Source organism: Rhinoderma darwinii, chromosome 6 (genome assembly GCF_050947455.1).
Source record: "Rhinoderma darwinii isolate aRhiDar2 chromosome 6, aRhiDar2.hap1, whole genome shotgun sequence".
In the NCBI taxonomy this organism is placed as follows: domain Eukaryota; kingdom Metazoa; phylum Chordata; class Amphibia; order Anura; family Rhinodermatidae; genus Rhinoderma; species Rhinoderma darwinii.
In genome coordinates, this window is record NC_134692.1 from 133515669 (window position 1) to 133535589 (window position 19921).

Below are 19921 nucleotides of genomic sequence, written 5' to 3' on the forward strand. Positions count from 1 at the left end.
AGATAAACGAAGGGGTCTTGCAGCGGCTTTACTCCTTCTCCCTATTAAGAACATTGTGTATGGAGGGGGGTCAGGAGGAACAGCTATATGCAATGTCAGACCAGCATTACTCTCCTTTCCATGATGCTTTAAACACGTGTACGTTCTATCGTTCATATTTGGCCTCAATTTCACTCAATACCTTTTTGCTATTTGAAGTTACATTTCTACAGAACCGCTGTTCTGATCCGGTTCTTTTTGAGTCATATCTGACAATAATTCTGTGATTGAACAAATGTGATTATTTACATTTTTGTCTAGACAATCATCTGCAAATGTTACTGTCGATAAATCCATGTTACTTTTATGCCACTTTCGTGTTTTGTACTTATTTTGTTTCAATAAAAATGATTGAGGAATATTAAAGATGTCTCTTGGTGCACCGGCAACCACACATTTTTGAAGATAATGACGTCTACTCAGTGTCCGATGGGGGTTTATTGGACCCAGCACAGAAAATGATTATGAAGCCTCGAGCTCCAGATATAAGAACTAGACGGTGCGACCCCTGTGTAGTATCTTGTAAGCAAAGGCCTGGTGTGAAGTTTTTAGTCCCCTACACAAACTGGGCCGAACACCGAACCAGCAATGATTCTAAGTTCTGAAATACGTGATTATTTTACACTGTAGAGGACACTGAGATAGCTCCATATAGTGCAACTACACCAATATTAGCATAAAAACCTATCACACTGTTAGCTCTGCTGTTCTTTTATTTGGCAGTGGGTTTATGGGCCCCCTGAAGTATCGTGACTACAATCTCTGTACTTCCTATAGTCCTATAGCACGGCGGTTCCTATGAGGTGGTTCCTCCCCATCGATGACGTCTTCCAGCAAATATAGCAGACGCAACACTTGGATTTGGATGACCTATAAGTCTGGATTCACACGAGCATGTTCGGTCCGTAAAGGACGGAACGTATTTCGGCCGCAAGTCCCGGACCGAACACACTGCAGGGAGCCGGGCTCCTAGCATCGTAGTTATGTGCGACGCTAGGAGTCCCTGCCTCTCCGTGGAACTACTGTCCCGTACTGAAAACATGATTACAGTACGGGACAGTTGTCCTGCAGCAAGGCAGGGACTCCTAGCGTCGTACATAACTATGATGCTAGGAGCTCGGCTCCCTGCAGTGTGTTCGGTCCGGGACTTGCGGTCGAAATACGTTCTGTCCTTTACGGACCGAACATGCTCGTGTGAATCCAGCCTTAGAAGAAAGGGGGACTATCTCAGGCTAGTCCTATTCCCTGTCACATAGACTTTGTGGAGAAAATGGAGAAATGGCCATAGGGTCATGCCCCAATCTGTCCTTCAAGGAATGGCATGGAGGATGACAGGCACATCTTTTCCGGAATGATAGCATATTACATCATGAACTGGTGCCAGCAAGGGGGCACAATCTTTATTTTCCTATGTATGTCCCTGGTTATCTTTCAGCACCAGGGTCCTGTGTTTGAACCCAACCAGAGACAACATCTGAATGGGGTTTGTATGTTCTTCCATGTTTGTAAGGATTTCCTCCGGGTACTCTGCTTTATGAACTGGCCTTCAATTAAATTGGCCCTAATGTGTTTCTACCCAAGCACCTGACATAAGGAAATGACATTATGAGTCCCAGTGAGGACAGGAACAGTAATAAAAATGTTAAATGGTATTGATAAAAGGGATTGTCAGAGTGAAGGATTGAGCATTGCTGTCTTTTCCCCCCATAATTACTAGTGATGTAACAACATTGGTTGTCAGTGAGTATATGGGCGTATTGAGCAGTTGTGGGGCGATGCTGCCCAGATTCCAGCCGTCATTAGAGCTGCCATATCATACAAACATAATGTGTCATACTTGTCATACTAGTAACATGTCTATCTATCTGTCTGCAAGTGCATTGTCCTATACAGGTGTGCCCCAAACCACAGATCTGGGTGGGGGGTGTTTAGGAACAGCTACGCCGATCAACAATGATTAATAGCCACGAGCTGATGTTGTGATCTGACGGTGATGACCCAATCCTGTCCTGTGTATAAATACGCTCATAGGTATGGTAAGTGCCAGGAAGTAGTAATGGGTGTTGTGCCCATACTTAGAATAATACAGAAGCTCTCTAGGGTTTGTTTACATGGATCGTATTTGCATGCTTGGAAACATGAATACTCTATGACTTGCTGTTATCCGCGCTAGATTAGCATTATTAACTCCTTAGTGACTGCAGACGTTTCAGCCATTACGACCTAAAACACATAAACTGAAGCAAAAAGGATACACCTTTAAAGATTGACTTAAAGTGGTAGTCTGGTTTAGAAACATCATTTTTATATACCCTATTAGAGAGGAGAGCAGCTACAAAGAGCGTCTCTTGCTCTGGAGGACTCAACATTACACAGGCAGTGGGAAATCTATAATGCTTAATTTCTCCTGTGGTGGCGCTGTAGGGGAGTTGACCTCTTGCTGCCAGGTTTTCCTGCAAATTACAGCTGATCACTGGGGTCCCAGCAGCAGGACACCATGTGACCAACGCATCATTAGGGGAATGTTGTATCAAAAAGGGTTAGTCCAAAGTGGACAATCCCTTTAAGATGTTAGTCATTGGCATTGAGTGCAGGTAAAGGTGAGAATGTCCGGACCAGGGTCGGCATCCATGAAAGAAGTAGAAGCTCCCATGGCAAGGCATACTTCATTAATGAATGTAGTTTTATTGCAGTGACAGATCCGCTTTATTTATTTATTTAATTTTTAGCTATGATGTATAATCAAAATCTATATTTTTTTTCTTAACACTTTTTCCAGGATGGCCTTATCCTAAAATCCAGATAGGGGGGCCAAACATTGGTGGATATTGCTATTTTGTATACCGCATGCACCTCTTTTTGGAATCCAATTTGGAGTCTGGGGAAGGCGGCATCCAGTGGGTGCTATTGCTAGGATATCTAATAGATGCTCTTTTTAACGCCGGCAACGGGTTCCACTCCTGCTAGCGGTGGGTCCCCCGCCGCCAAGTCTTGTACCTTCCCTGCCGGCAACCTGGCCCTGCCCCCTGTCCAGGTCGGCAGCGTCTGATGTGTTCTCCTGTCTTGCGGCCGCATGTCCCCAGTGGAAGCACGTGCACTCTGGACGCCTCTTAAGTGGGCCACTGTGCGCATAATTCAGAAATCCCATATCCAATCCCTGTTGCCCCAGGACTATTTAAGGCACCTCCACAATCCATCTGATGCGTGAGCAACATTGGAACCTACTTGTATCCTGCAAAGGTACTTGTGTGCATCTGATTACAGTCTGCTGATGCTATCTTTTGTCAGCATGTATACAGTTATCCGCTACCAGCCTGTATACAGTTATCAGCTACCAGCTTGTATCCAGCTATTCGCTACCAGCTTCCATCCAGCTGCCCGCTGCCAGTCTGCTGCCAACTGTCGGTGACAAGCCTGAAGCTTCCATCCATCAAGGAACCATCTGCCAGTGCCTGTACCTGGTCTGCTGGACCAGCAGCTACTCCATCGGGACCACCTCAGGAAGTAGCGACCTGGTAGCCTCCCCACAGCAAAGACCAGATGCCCATAAGGGGGTTAAAGGGTGAAGATGGGGGAGGCTACTTAGATAATGCCCTTAGAGGTGGCCCCAAGCCAAACCGGTGGAGTATCCGAGTGGGTCCACCACCCGCTGGACGTAACACTCTAATTTAAAGGGGTTCATCTTGATGACAGGACTCATGAAGAACTATTCATTTTTCTTCTCATGGTTACTGTGTACATTACCCCTCCTCCATCCCCTTGCAAAGTTAAGAAGACAGGAGCTCTGTAAATCTTACGTATAGAACTCTGATGTAATCTGATGATACAAATGTTTATGAGTCCTAGTTTTCATACACTAATATATTTTACAAGAGCTGTGACACTGCATAATTATCCTTTCATCATTATCTCTATAATCCATATATTTTGCTATTTAGGTAAAGCAAAGGTTCATTCTTGCTGAGATTTGCAGCCTTTCAAATTCTGTCGGTTGATCCTCATTTGCTCCTTAGCAACAGACTACAAACTGCTACGTTGTCAGCAGCATTCACTGTAATTTATTAAATTGGCAGTTTGTAGTCTGTTGCTAAGCAGTTAATGATGATCTGATGAAATGTTATGGTTCAAGAGACATCAGAGACATCCCCTTTCAGTTTGTAGTTGCCACGGCGAAATGGCGGATATTGCTGGCGGAAGCGGTGGCTGCTGTAAGGGAGATTTAGTATTACATGGCTGCTATTCAGATGTAGCGTCGCTCCATTATGGCTCATAGAGGGAGGTCTTGAGGTCCTAATAGGGTGTATGGACAGGGGTTGTCCTCTTGAGACAACCCCTTTAAGAATTCTGCTGCTTCTTCAGCACTTTGCATTGTCACTTTTGTAAAAACGTCTGCCGCAACAAAACAGACGAATTGACCTAAATCCACAAAAGTAGAACATTGAATTTATGAGGTGTCGTTTATAAAAGCTGTGTCTCACCATGAATTATAAAAGGTCAGACATCTCTACCCTGCCAGGATTCGCTATGACTCCAGGCCGACAGTATGGATTGGCATTGTCATGCCCAATCCAGGCCTCCTACATGATGCCATCAAATCGGGGCAGAATCAGGATGTGTTTTTCCATCTGAATCCCTAAAAACGGGTCCCACAGTAACTTTTTTGCCTAATAATATCCCATATTTTATGGCTGATCTGTAAGTAAGGGCTATTAAGTTGCTTTCTCTTGCCATCTTCAATTTGATACTGTATCCTCCAAGGCAGGTAGTACTTATTACTAGATTACATTATAAATGGTGGTGCCCATACTGGGGTAATAAATCCTGGCATTGCATGATATGAATGGGGTTCCCACGCACCGCATGGTCTTATCTCTGTGGACATTGACTCAATAGACACCTGAATCCAGTCCTCTGCATGTGTGACAGTCACTGCCTTTCCTACCAAGACAAACTCAATTTGGGAGGAGCCGCATTGCTTGTTGGGTCACCCGTCTGTGTGGGAGGATTTACACTATATCACTTGCTGTCTAATAACTCCAGTGATACATTTCTGTGAAAGACTATCATCATCTGGCAGAATCAGACGGACCCACCGGAAAACAGACCAAGTTTCCCAGACTCATCAGTCACTTGCCAGTGAGTACTCAGACCTGTTGAATATTTAACAGAGTTTTCAAAGCTAATTTTTAGTTTCATCTGCCGCCCTCATTTTATTTACTATTTACTGTTGGCGCTAGCACATTTCCACCAGCACACCAATACGCCAAAACTTTTAATATACTGACTCCTCTATAACTCTTCAAATGATTTGATAGCTTCATCTTCTACTTAGAGGAAATCTACTCTAATATTACTGGTACACTCCATACTCTCGTACTACTGTGCTTTACATCTCAACGTCTTCCATTGGCCCCATAGCCCAGGATGGGTTTTGGCCTCCTCAATGATTCTATTATTTTTCAACCCAACAACGATTTTCGATTTCCTTCTCCCAACAAGAGCATCATCATTATCACCGCACCATCTCAACAAAGGTTTTCCTTTCCTTACCATTTCCTCTTAGCTTAGTACCAAGGACCCTGTAGTATGATCCCCTTTATATATCCTTATCACGTCTTGAGTTACTGGATACATTTTATACAATGTAGTGATCTTTGTAGTCGTAGTCAGAGATTTTCTCATTTTTATTTCTCTTCCAGCATCTATTTCTGAGATAGGATTGTATATGTTTCATAGTATTGTCTGAGATACACGTTAGCCTTATATCCATGTATCCAATCATTGGTATATGCCATTCTCAAGCTCCCCTGTGGACTATATAACTGGTGCTATTCCTCCTCTAGTACTATTCTAGTTGATAACATTGGTGCACCATACTAGTTACTTGTCTTCTCGCACGCTACTGCTACTACTACTTGTACTTACTATTTTCCTTACTGTCAGTAGTATAACTGTAGTACCCCTATCATAGTATACATCATTGTGTCTACTTGTATTCCTGCTCTTCACATTACTTGTATATCATCCCTTCTAGTATTTCACTATTGTATACCTTTCTGATATTGGTTATTACATCATTACTGTTATAGTACTCTAATTTGTCTATAACTGGTTATTTGCTTGCAGTACTCTCAATTTGTACATTACAGAAAATTATCCTCGAGTATATCTAGTGTATGTATGTATATATATATATATATATATATATATATATATATATATACATATATATACAGTGAAGGAAATAAGTATTTGATCCCTTGCTGATTTTGTAAGTTTGCCCACTGTCAAAGTCATGAACAGTCTAGAATTTTTAGGCTAGGTTAATTTTACCAGTGAGAGATAGATTATATAAAAAAAAGAAACTCACACAGTCAAAATGATATATATTTATTTGCCTTGTGCACAGAGAAATAAGTATTTGATCCCCTACCAACCATTAAGAGTTCAGCCTCCTCCAGACCAGTTACACGCTCCAAATCAACTTGGTGCCTGCATTATAGACAGCTCTTACATGGTCACCTGTATAAAAGACTCCTGTCCACAGACTCAATGAATCAGCCTGACTCTAACCTCTACAACATGGGCAAGACCAAAGAGCTTTCTAAGGATGTCAGGGACAAGATCATAGACCTGCACAAGGCTGGAATGGGCTACAAAACCATAAGTAAGACGCTGGGTGAGAAGGAGACAACTGTTGGTGCAATAGTAAGAAAATGGAAGACATACAAAATGACTGTCAATCGACATCGATCTGGGGCTCCATGCAAAATCTCACCTCGTGGGGTATCCTGGATCCTGAAAAAGGTGAGAGCTCAGCCGAAAACTACACAGGGGAACTTGTTAATGATCTCAAGGCAGCTGGGACCACAGTCACCAAGAAAACCATTGGTAACACATTACGCTGTAATGGATTAAAATCCTGCAGTGCCCGCAAGGTCCCCCTGCTCAAGAAGGCACATGTACAGGCCCGTCTGAAGTTTGCAAATGAACATCTGGATGATTCTGAGAGTGATTGGGAGAAGGTGCTGTGGTCAGATGAGACTAAAATTGAGCTCTTTGGCATTAACTCAACTCGCCGTGTTTGGAGGAAGAGAAATGCTGCCTATGACCCAAAGAACACCGTCCCCAATGTCAAACATGGTGGTGGAAACATTATGTTTTGGGGGTGTTTCTCTGCTAAGGGCACAGGACTACTTCACCGCAACAATGGGAGAATGGATGGAGCCATGTACCGTCAAATCCAGAGTGACAACCTCCTTCCCTCCACCAGGACATTAAAAATGGCTCGTGGCTGGGTCTTCCAGCACGACAATGACCCGAAACATACAGCCAAGGCAACAAAGGAGTGGCTCAAAAAGAAGCACATTAAGGTCATGGAGTGGCCTAGCCAGTCTCCAGACCTTAATCCCATCGAAAACTTATGGAGGGAGCTGAAGATCCGAGTTGCCAAGCGACAGCCTCAAAATCGTAATGATTTACAGATGATCTGCAAAGAGGAGTGGGCCAAAATTCCATCTAACATGTGTGCAAACCTCATCATCAACTACAAAAAACGTCTGACTGCTGTGCTGGCCAACAAGGGTTTTGCCACCAAGTATTAAGTCTTGTTTGCCAAAGGGATCAAATACTTATTTCTCTGTGCACAATGCAAATAAATATATATAATTTTGACAATGTGATTTTCTGTTTTTTAAAAAAAATATAATCTATCTCTCACTAGTAAAATTAACCTAGCCTAAAAATTCTAGACTGTTCATGTCTTTGACGGTGGGCAAACTTACAAAATCAGCAAGGGATCAAATACTTATTTCCTTCACTTTTCCTCTTATTGGGCTCCCCATATCTCCAGTCCTTCTCCCGTTATTTTGTTTAACTCTAGTGCTCCTACTATTAATACTACAGTTATATGACACTGGCCCTCCTCCTAATAATGTAATCCTATTATGGATTATGTACTGAGTTGTAATCTTATAGTCTATTATTTTTTATCTTCAAAATCCTGTACATAAATGGTTAATACAGCGTGTTGATTTCGAAACATGAAAAATAATATTAATGTACCTTTTATACGAGGTACAGCTTTGCATAACCAGATAGTCTCACGTTGCATATGTTTGGCATTGTTGCCATTCCATTTGCTGAGTGGGTACAATAATTGCGGTGACAGAGTATAGTAATTATGTAAATACCCGTGTGAATACGCTAAGTAATGAATCAGTAATATTAGTACATGTATACACATGCCAATGTATCTATCCAAGAAGCAAGGAGACCATTATATTCTTATTACAAAAAGCATTGACTTAAATGTTATGTATCCATGAAGTAACATTCTTGGGGTGGAAGTTTACTCACTGGTAATGCTCAGTTTTTTCTGTATTAAATATTTATTTAATAAATGTATTGACTACTCTGCAACATGTTGAAATTCCCTGCAGCACCACTGCAGGAGAACTGAGGTATTACACATTTCCTAATTAAATCAATAGGCTGTCCATATAATCCATGGATGTGTTGGGTCCTCCAGAGTGACAGATGCTCTTTGTAGCTGTTCTTAGCTTTGGCTTATAGATGAGTTTCCCCCCAATTAATTTTCTAGTAGGGTATTTGAAAATGTGTTTTCTAAACCAGACAACATAGTAAAAGGGATTGTCCAATAAAGGACATTCCTGCGGATAGAAGTTAGAGGTCCAGCACACGATATGATGTGAAAAAATACAAAACTGTTTATTTAAGTCAAAATTAAAAAATCTAGTGAGAGAACGCCTACGCGTTTCGAACTTTTCAGTTCTTAATCAGCTATGATTAAGAACTGAAAAGTTCAAAACGCGTAGGCGCTCTCTCCCGGGATTTTTTAATTTCTTGTTTTAATTTTGACTTAAATAAACAGTTTTGTATTTTTTCACATCATATCGTGTGCTGGACCTCTAACTTTTTTCCTTGGATTTCTACCTAATCCCGACCTAGATCTCTTGCCCGTGCACCGAATAATCATGGAATGTGGCATCTTTACTTCGAATGAGTGGTCAGCGGACCAATTTTTCTTGTATATTTTTTAATTCCTGCGGATAGGTGATAAGTTTCTGATGGCTTGTACCCCCACTGATCACAAGATAGTGGGTCCCGAGCCCCCTTCCATTACTCCTCATTGCACGACCGCAGTAAGGAGTTTGTTTGGAGCAGTGGTCACACACGTGCACCCTGCCGCTCCATAAATTGTCTATGGGGCCGACAGAAACAGCTGAGTGCTGTACTCAAGCTATGAATTTAGATCTACCAAGTATTTATGATTACTTACCTCGAGAGAACCTACCTGTTATACCGAAGTGTCAGCCCTCCACTGGCATCAGATGAAATGTAATGTAACATGGGTTCTATGTAAGAGACTAATATTGGCCATACTAGTCATATGTATAAGATAGTTGCTGGTTAATTCTGGCGCCACCTATGTCAGGGAAAACCTAAAGATCAGATGAGTTAAAATCCAACCTATTCCAATTTGCCCCAAGAGCAGATGTTAAAGGAACAGCTGGGCTGTCTCCATAGACACGAAATTGTTGTTCAATCCTGTTGAAATTACAAGAGCCCCCAACAAAAATCTCATGTCTATGTGCAGCTTTAGGCTCATCCCTAGGAGCAGCAGAAGCCGACAGAATGCTTTTCCGGAGCTGCACAATTTGTTGTAGTGTCCATATAGTCACCCTTTTTCACAGATGATGTTGGTACAGAATGTTTTTTGTAGAAGGGTTAACTAAATAATCACTGAATAGCATCTTCTATAATAATTTCATGATTATATCAGTTTGATGCTTTTTTTGTCGCAATGCAATTTCATTTTGATTGTTTTTTTTTGTCTGATCAGAAATGCTACGTTTGGTGATTGCACTGGCGCTCACTGCGTGCACCGGGTCCGCTTTAAAAATTGGAGCATTTAATATTCAGTCTTTTGGAGACTCTAAAATGAATAATCCTGAGGTTTGCGCAATCATAATGAAGGTAAAGTACCCTCACGTTTAGCTGGGGATTCATCCTACCGACCCCCCTTCTCCAAGTATTACTGGGGGTCTCACAATAAGAGGCAGCCATTTCAGCATTAGTGAATAGGCCGGTCTACGGTGGGTGCCATAACTACACCTACTGCAACCCTTCTCTTTGAAATATAAAATATTCACTTGGGGCAATCTGAAATTTGGAGGAGAATGGGGACAAGTGATGGTAGCAGGGAGTATTCATAAAGTGTCGATGCAGTGATTTTCTTTCACTTATTCGATTATCGGATCACATGTGACAGAGACAGCATTTTGAAGCAAATAAGTAAATTGAGGCAATTGAGAGACCCCAGAATTAAAGCCTGTGTTCACCTCGCTCTTATAACACAGATAGAACCAACTTACAATCTTTCCTTTATGTTTCTTTGGTTTTTATCATGAAGCTTCACTATTCTTTGTACTTTGCTCTCATGCTTTCTAAGATCCTAATACAAACAGACCTTCCTGTGACTACTACAATACACGTAGCTACTTGTAGGGGAATGGTGGTCAACCAGACAGGAAGTAAGTGGTTGCTAGGTAACCTAAACTCACACCTCTAGAGAATACTCTAAAAATAATTAAACAAAGATTCTACAAAGGTATTTCAAGCAAATTAAACTATGAACGGAGATAGACTTTAATTTGAATTAATTTTTCAATTAGGCAATTGCAAGTGGTTGGTCGTATGTCTGTCCTTGTTAATGATTTTCAGTAACTTCTATCCATGTTTTCAGATATTGCACCGCTACGACATAGTTCTGATACAGGAAGTCCGAGACGCGGACCTCAGTGCAGTAAAAACAATGATGACAGAACTGAACAGGTTAGACGTTTGTTACTATCTCTGAGCCTGGTTATGAGAGCCTTATATTATCTGCCTCATGCACCTGTGTGGGTAATACATTATCAGGACAGTTTTTTTAGCCCCTGTCTTCAAACAATAATGTTTTCATTCACTTGAAGCAAGCAGAGATCTTGAAAATGGTAAGGTATTGAAACAAAGTATATTACAAAGCTGTATACCTTTTCCTAAGGGTAAGGACACACATAGCGGCCACTATGCGGCTGAGGTGCAGCCATGATGCGGACGAACACCAAGCTGAAATCGGCACATTTTTAAATATTTGTTAATGTCCACTCATTATTTGCAGGTAAACAGGGAATATTAAAAAACATTTGAAAACGGTGCCAATTCGCAGTAAACCCAAATGCTGGCTTGGTGTGTGTGTGCACCATGGACACACCTTGGCCACATAGTGGTCGCCACTCGTCTCCGTACCCTTATACATATAATAAGCTTATAGGCCCAATACTTGCAGCCCTTCCGATTCAGCGTCCCCATGACAACATTTCCTGCTCTGGCAGATCAGCATTGCCATTCAAGTCACCTTTCACATGAACTAGTACTATTCAGACTAGTTAGTAATGTCCTTTAAGCAAAAGAATTACATATAATGATGTCATATATAATTATTCAATGCTAGCCTATTGTTCTTTTTCAGCGAGGGGTCAGAACCGATCTATTCCTACGTGGTCAGCGACACTCTCGGAAGAGACACTTATAAAGAGCGTTACCTGTTTGTTTACAGGTGAGATTCCTCTGTGTAAATTTACCTGTGGTTATAAACTTTGTCCTATATATAGCACACAAAAAATAATAATGATCAACATAAGAGTCATTTTCCTTATTCTTAAAGAACTCCTTAATTTACAATATCTTGTTAATGTAATGTTTAGACTATAAACCGACCAGTCTCTTGGGCCTCTGGTATTAGGCTATGCCTGCATACCTCCCAAATGTCCCTCTTTTGGATGGTCAGTCCCTACTTTTGACCTAAGTCCTTCTTTGCACCTTAAAGAGGACCTGTCATTAGGTCACATGAGTTGAACTGGTTAACTGACCTGAATAGCGCTGTCTCCCTGATTCCAGCGCTGTTTTTTTTTCCTGCACCCCCTGTTCCAGAGATACGGCCCCCTGTTGTCTTGTCTCCCTCTATGCTAATTACATCCGTAATTACAGATGGATTCTACGGTCGGTGGCATGGAGTGTGAACCACCCTCAAGCTGCCTCTCGCTGATTGGTCAGCATCAGATGCAGGGAAGCTAGCTCCACCCCTTTGGATAACTACAGCAAATTTGCATACAGGAAGCTAACAAAACAGTGGTCCATATCTCTGGTTTGGGGGGTCCAGAGAAAAAAAAAAAGCGATGTAATCAGGGGGATAGTGCTATTCACGTGAGTTAACCAGTTTAACTTATATGACCTAGTGCCAGGTCCTCTTTAAATGTCCCTCTTTTTGACCTGGGAGATAGATTTACATGAATAACCTTACTTTCTTTCACCCAATGACCAGAAGTGTCTTCCTTTGACCATCCAAAAGATTGGGAAGTATGTGCCAAGTAATAATTGGCACCGTTTTGCCTGCCTATGATAAATACAGCTTTGGACAATACTCATCAAAACGTTAATAATAATTTGCAACTTATTTTCTAAACATGGAACATTAAGAATTGATATAATTTCAAAAACAATATCTAGAAATCTTCCTTTGTTGCGTATGAAGGCCAGAACTTGGCAGAAGTAATATAATGATCATTTATGTCATTTGAGGTGGATCAGTTATTCATCTGTTCCTCAAAAAGCATTAAAAAAAAAGATGCAAAAGTTTACAACTCAAAAGTCACCAAGCTCCCTGTTGTAACTTTTTTAGTGATAGTTGTAGTTATGATTATATGACTTATTGAATTACTGATACATATCTTTGTATTAACTTTGTTTTTGTAATAGTTCTTTAAACCCTATCCCAGTGTTTGAGTTGGCATTTATCCCAGAACATAATGACAAGACGACAGTCTGCTGAGCCTGGCATAATGTTCACGCTATGTACGAGATCTGCACAGTCAGAATAGTGACATGTATCTAGGAAGGTGCGTAGATCATACGGGTTTATCTATGGAGTGAGTGAGTCAGGGAAAATTAAAAGACTTGTCCACCTTGAACAATTCCTGTTTCGAAAGGTCGCCTGTTGATAAGTTGATCACAGGATGGCCCACCAGAAATCAGCTGAGATCTGTGGGGAAGTCTGGCAGCAAGTGCTCTATTTTTCTGCAGCGCCGCCACAGGACAAATTACGTATTACATAGTACCTATTGAAATGAATGAGCTGTCTATGTAATGTATGGACATGCCGTGTCCTCCAGGGTGAGAGACACTCTTTGTAGCCACTCTGAGATGAGTGTCCTGAACGGGAGACCCCCTTGTGAGGTGAATGGCTAGCAGCTAAGGGTTCTATCAACATCAGAATCAAAAGGGTCCCCAGTGCTGTAATTCAATGGTAAAATGGACGTAAATACACCGCTACCTCTCCATTATTTTGGATAGTGACTTACCTGTATTTTTCCCAACTATACTGCCACAGGAATGACAAGGTGAATGTGTACGACAGCTACCATTACCATGATCACAACATGTACAGTGGAGAAGACACCTTCAGCAGAGAACCATTTGTGGTCACGTTCAATGCTCCCGGGACAGGTCAGAACTATATGGCCAATACATTTATAATACTTTATATTAAAGAATAAGTCTTCCTAATAAATACTGGTGAAGTGAACTTCCACTTTTTAAGGTTGTTACAATACGGTGAAATATTCTATAGTATAACATTATTGATTTTGTTGCATAGTCATTCAAGATTTTGTGCTGGTCCCATTGCATGCTGCACCTAAAGATGCCGTTCGGGAGATAGATGCATTATATGATGTCTATGTGGACGTATGTGAGAAATGCAATAGTGATGTAAGTATTGTAATGTGGATAAAGAGCATTGTGGCTGTACTGTGAAGCTTTACGGAGCACCGGTGCAGAGAGAGTCAAGAACAGCGCCACTCTGGTCCATTGGCTGCTTCTGGTATTGCAGTATTCACTTGGTGGGGATGAGTTGTTATACCAAGACAAGAGTGGCGCTGTTTCTGGGAAAAAAGTAGACCATTTTGTATAATCTCAGACATCGGTTTTAACTGTTTTTATTCTTATAGAACATTATCTTCTTGGGAGATTTCAATGCTGACTGCAGCTACGTCACTAAGTCTGACTGGGGCAGCATTCGTATACACACCAGCGAGGATTTCACATGGCTCATAGCACATGATGTCGACACCACAGTGGGAAAAACTAACTGTGCATATGACAGGTAACTGCAAGAATACAAAGTCACAGTCACAGGTTCTTCTAATAATAATAATAAAAATAATAATTATAATAAATGGAATATAAAGGAGCAAACACAGCACATTGTATGTAATGAACCCACATAAGAGTTGTAGCTGCGCCTTCCTCCAGCCAGGGGAACATTCAGTCAGCTGAAACAGTCCGGTCTCTAAATACACTGGACAAGGCAGAATAGCTTGTTGGCACCCACAGGCTGTGCCCAGTAGGACCTACCCACACGACCGTGCCCGTAATCATGGTCCGACAGCGGATAGCCAGCCGCATTTGCAAGCCGTGCTCCCATATAAAGTATGGGAGCACAGTTCGTAAAAAGCAAAAAATAGAACACGTTCTATCATTTGCGGAGTCTTTCTACGGCAAGGACACCTTCCCGTAAATATACGAGGTGTCAATGGGCAATAGAGGTGGGTCCGTAATTACAGATGGATTCTACGGTCGGGGGAATGGGGTCTTAGTCTTTCTTCATCCGACGGTATTGGTCTCATTTCATAGTATCACATCTGCTAATACTACCTGGTGTAATACTGTGGGCAGTCAGTGGTGCTCAGAGGCGATTTGCACAGGACGACTATAGTGTAAAATTTCGTAATATCCACTAAAAGTTTGCAACCATTGGCCAGTGTAAACATGTGCAGCGATTGCACGATCAGCTGGTTTGTCTTTGATCAAATCTTTTATGATGGCCTAAAAGTTATTGCTGGTCGGAGGTACATCCCCCGAGATTTCTGCTAGTGGTTAGTAGACAAGACAGGAGGTGTAGAAATTTGGCCAAGGTGTGGTAAATGCCCAAAAAATATTCCAAAAAAGTTACGGTTACATATAAATGCATGTCTTTCGATCATTAACGACTTGCTATATCGTCGTTTGAGTCTTTTTTACAAATGTATCTTCACGTGTAAAAGGACGCTTACCTATTGCTTGAATGTGAATTACAATTAGGTGGAAATACTCTTTGAGGTTTCTTGAGGAGAACTAATCTGTCCCCCAATATGTTTTTGAAACTGGCTTGGTTACCCATAACACACAGTGCTGCTTTCCTTTTTCCTCCTTGAAGGGGTTTGCCCATCAGAGACATTTATGGCATATCCATGGGATATGCCATAAGGGTATGTTCACACACACTAATTACGAACGTAATTCGGGCGTTTTTGCCCCAAATTACGTCCGAAAAATGCACCTCTATAGCGTTGACAAACATCTGCCCATTGAAAGCAATGGGCTGACGTTTGTCTGTTCACACGAGGCGTATATTTACGCGCCGCTGTCAAATGACGACGCGTAAATAGACGCCCACGTCAAAGAAGTGACCTGTCACTTCTTTGGGCGTAATTGGAGCCGTTATTCATTGACTCCAATGAAAAGCAGCGCCAATTACGTCCGTAATGGACGCGGCGTTCAGGCGCCTGCACATGCCGTTACGGCTGAAATTACGGGGATGTTTTCTCCTGAAAACATCTCCGTAATTTCAGCCGTTACGGACGCTGTCGTGTGAACATACCCTAAATGTCATAGATGCGGGTCCCACCTCTGGAACCCACACCTATCTCTAGAACGGGGCCCCCTAAACCCCGTTCTACATTTCTCTGTTCCCGCTGCCTCTCGGGCCACTTCATAAATACATGCTCGGAAATTACGAAGTGAAAGGTGGAACTAGGGGGCCCCGTTCTAGAGAGAGGTGGGACCCGCGTCCTGTGGCTATGCCATAAATGTCCATGATGGACAAACCCCTTTAAGTTTTGATGGGTTGCAATGGGCAAATAAGGCCAGTTTTTCTTGCTCGACAGTTTAAATAAATGAGTAACTGTATTCACACCTCCGGCCTTCTTGTGTCCGAAATCTATTCATCGATTTTCCTTTTCAGAATTGTCATCAGTGGTGCAGACCTGCATAATGCCATAGTGCCAGACTCAGCCACAGTTTTCAACTTTCAGAAGCAATACAAACTGACACAAGAGCAGGTAAGAAAAAATAAATCTAAAAAGAATAAATAAAACAAAAAGGTAAATGAAGATATTTGCAAACATCCTATAAATGTACAAATATAATTATGTACGTAAATGTGTTTTTTTTTTTGTTAAGAATAGCTTCCGTAAGGCTCTGATCACACTTGCTTAATTTCCTTTGTCAGGTTTTCTGTTGCTGTTTGATGGTCAGAATGGTGTAGCAGGCTGCGCTATTCTATCCATTGAAAACAAAACCAGAAGCCTCACAGACCCATTATAAGTAAATGAGATTCGTTAGGGTTCATAAAAAAAACAAAACCCTGATCGGTTATATCCATCATGGATCATGTAAAAATGGACGCCATGATGAAAGTGTGAACAGAGCCTAAGGGTATATTCACATGCAGAGTCAAAAACGTCTCAAAATACAGAGCTGTTTTCAAGAGAAAACAGCTCCTGATTTTCAGACGTTTTTTGTGGCACTCGTGATTTTTGCGGCGGTTTTTACGGCCGTTTTTGGAGCTTTTTTCAATAGTCTATGGAAAACGGCTCCAAAAACGTCCCAAGAAGTGTCCTGCACTTTTTTCGCACCCGATTATTTACGCGTAAAAAAACGCTGCGAAAACCACTCCGTCGGAACAGAACGCCGTTTTCCCATTGAAATCAATGGGCAGATGTTTGGAGGCGTTCTGCTTCCGATTTTTCGGCCGTTTTTTGGGCATTTACGGGCCAAAAAACGGCCGTGTGAACATACCCTAAGGATGCACTCACACGTGGCATAATTCAATGTGTGCCTATGGGAAAAATATTTTTCAACTCAGACAGATTTCACTAGTTATTCCGTTGCGGAATATTTCTTCCAAAAAGTTTTCTGCAGCGTAAATACAATGCAGGGACGCCATGTGTGACTGCACCCTAATACTGCTGAATTTTTTTCTTATAATGTACCTTTACCTTTCCACAGGCTTTGGCAGTGAGCGACCACTACCCGGTGGAGCTGGAATTGATGACAGCTTAAACCAACCCTTGATGACCCGTGTGCAACCTACATGAAGACTCCACAACAGCTGGGTATTTTTGTGCCTTTTTTACTTGGGCATAGAAACACCATCTGCCATCACTACCGATGTCTCTGTTACACAAACCGTGTACTGCACAAGACGATTACTACATTGACAACTCATAGAACATGGTCATTTGGAAGGGAATGTATTGTATACAGCACAGATATTCACTGTAAAATAGTGGATCCACCTGCTCTACATGCTGTAGGTCAGTACTTGCCTGAATCCAGCGGCTTTAGTCTGTGTATTATAGCCATATAAACCCATCGTTTTCAATACCACTTTTATACCGACGACACGCAAATTTGCCTCTCTGACCACGATATTACCTTTCTGCTATCCAGAGTCTCAAGAGGGTCTGTGAGATATATACTCCTTTTCCTGCCACGGCTCCCTGCACACAACCGTATTTTCATCTATCAGTAAATACTGTCTGTAAATATGGAACCGTAGGCATCCGTAATTCATCCGTATTTACGCAAGGGTGTCTGTAAATATGGTCGGTGCTGCATCCGTATATGGATCCGTAAAAGATGAGGGAGGCTGCAAATGTCAACAACATGTTGCCCAGCAATGATTCTATAAATACGGAAAGATGCACATCTGAAGTGGTCCGTATTTACGGAAGCTCCCGTAGACTTCTATGGGAGAGTCCGTGATGTAACTACTGACAAGAATAGGACGGGTTCTATCTTTTTTTTTCAGCACAGACACCCATCAGTAAAAATACTGAAAGGTGTCCGTGGCCAATAGAAACAAATGGGTCCGTAATTACTGATGAAAAATACGATCATGTGCACGGAGCCGAGACTTAACATGGCGAAAACGGAATTCATCATCTTTCCCCATTTCACTCAACCCCCTCACCAGAAATATCAATAGAGGTTAATGACTTTATACTCCCCATTCTCACAAGTTCGTTGCCTCAGGATAACCTTTGATTATGCCCTATCCTTCAGGCCACACATCCAAACCTTTACCACCTCCACCTCAAAGACATTTCTGGAATCCGCACTTTCCTCAGCCCTAAAACAACAAAAATGCTTGTACATGCCCTCATCATCTCCCACCTAGACTACTACAACATCCTTCTCTGTGGCCTCCCATCTAACACTCTTGCAACCCTCCAATTCATCCTCAACTCCGTTTGTTCGGTTGTTTCTACCTCTACCCCGTTCCTCTACTGCTTCTCTCCTCTGCCAGTCTCTACCCGCTGCTCAGCAAATTTATTTAAAAATACTAGCAGTAACATACAAGGCCATCCAAAACCTGTCCCCTTCATACATCTCTGACTAAATCCCCCGATACCCCCCCAAACGTAATCTCCAGTCCTAACAAGACCTTCTGCGTTGCTCTCCTCTTATCTGCTCCTCAAATCATGGCCTTCAAGATTTCTCCCATGCATCCCCGATACTCAAGAACTCGCTACTCCAACACATCAGACTCGCTCCTCCCATCCAAACCTTCAAAAGGAACCTGAAAACCCACCTCTCCAGAAACGCTTACAACCGGCAATAACCCGGCTGCCGCTACTCTACCGGATGACCAGATTCTACCCTCACCCACTGTCTCTTCTCTTGTAGATAGTAAGCCCTGGCAGGCAGGGTCCTCTCTCCTGTACCAGTCTGTCCCTCCGCAACCTCATGATTATTGTACTTGTATTTTTTTTGTCTCATGTATTTAAGCCGACCTGTGTTTCTCCTATGTACAGTTTCCTGGAATTAGTGGAACTTAATAAATCATAATAATTTATTCAACATATAAACACAAATAGTGTAACTGCAGACATAAAGGTCGGTCCTACACTGATGCACCTACGCAATGAAGAAAATACTGCCTTACAAGATTTCGGAAAGCATAAGAAATTCATACCCAGAATAATTTCAAAGCACACAAAAGGATGAAATAGAATGGGCAGTTTTGGGGGTCTATGCAACTAGAGGAAAGATTTGAAGATTTTCTTGGCTCTAAAAGAGGGACAGTAAAAAGGCGTTGTCCTCCTTAGATAATACGTTTTTATTAGAAGGATTCTCTACGATAAACGGATTAGCGATCAGCTGTAATCGGTGGGGAAACCTGTCAGAAAATTCAATTTCCCTGCAGCGCCACCACAGGAAAAATTAAGCATTACACAGTTCCGATTGAAATCAATAGGCTGTGCATGTAATTCATGGACATGTCAGGTCCTCTATAGTGAGAGATTCTCTTTGTAGCTGTTGTCCTGTCTGGCTAATAGATTATAGTTATGAATGAGGGACTAAGAATTCCATAGCGGGGTGCTGGAACATGGGTTTTGTTAACCAAACAATTCCTTTAGGAAAAACTCCAGTGATTAAATCATTGATAAAATAGTTATAACATTAAGGTGTAACTTTCATTTCAACAAACTTTTAACCTGTCGGTGGAACAGATAAAAAGTTGCGATGGGGTAAAGGGGAGGAATCGGGGTATATGGTTCGTTGTCTGAGCTCCGCATATAGCCGAGGATGATGCGATACAGAGGGGTATGGTGCTGATCACAACTTGAAACACACTAGATGTCAGAAGTTTCTTCAAATGATAAAGTGCAACTATGTAATAAAGAGAAAGGTAAAACCTGTATATATTACC

At 41.9% G+C, this 19921-nt stretch overlaps 1 protein-coding gene across 1 annotated transcript; it reads left to right on the forward strand.

Moving 5' to 3' along the window:
- The first annotated feature begins 9906 nt into the window (after nt 1-9906).
- On the forward strand, nt 9907-19921 carry DNASE1 (deoxyribonuclease 1). The gene is made up of 8 exons (XM_075831438.1): nt 9907-10038; nt 10808-10896; nt 11576-11662; nt 13493-13608; nt 13760-13872; nt 14112-14266; nt 16166-16262; nt 17212-19921. The coding sequence occupies exons 1-8, from the start codon at nt 9907-9909 to the stop codon at nt 17263-17265; spliced, it is 843 nt and encodes a 280-aa protein (XP_075687553.1). The 3' UTR covers nt 17266-19921.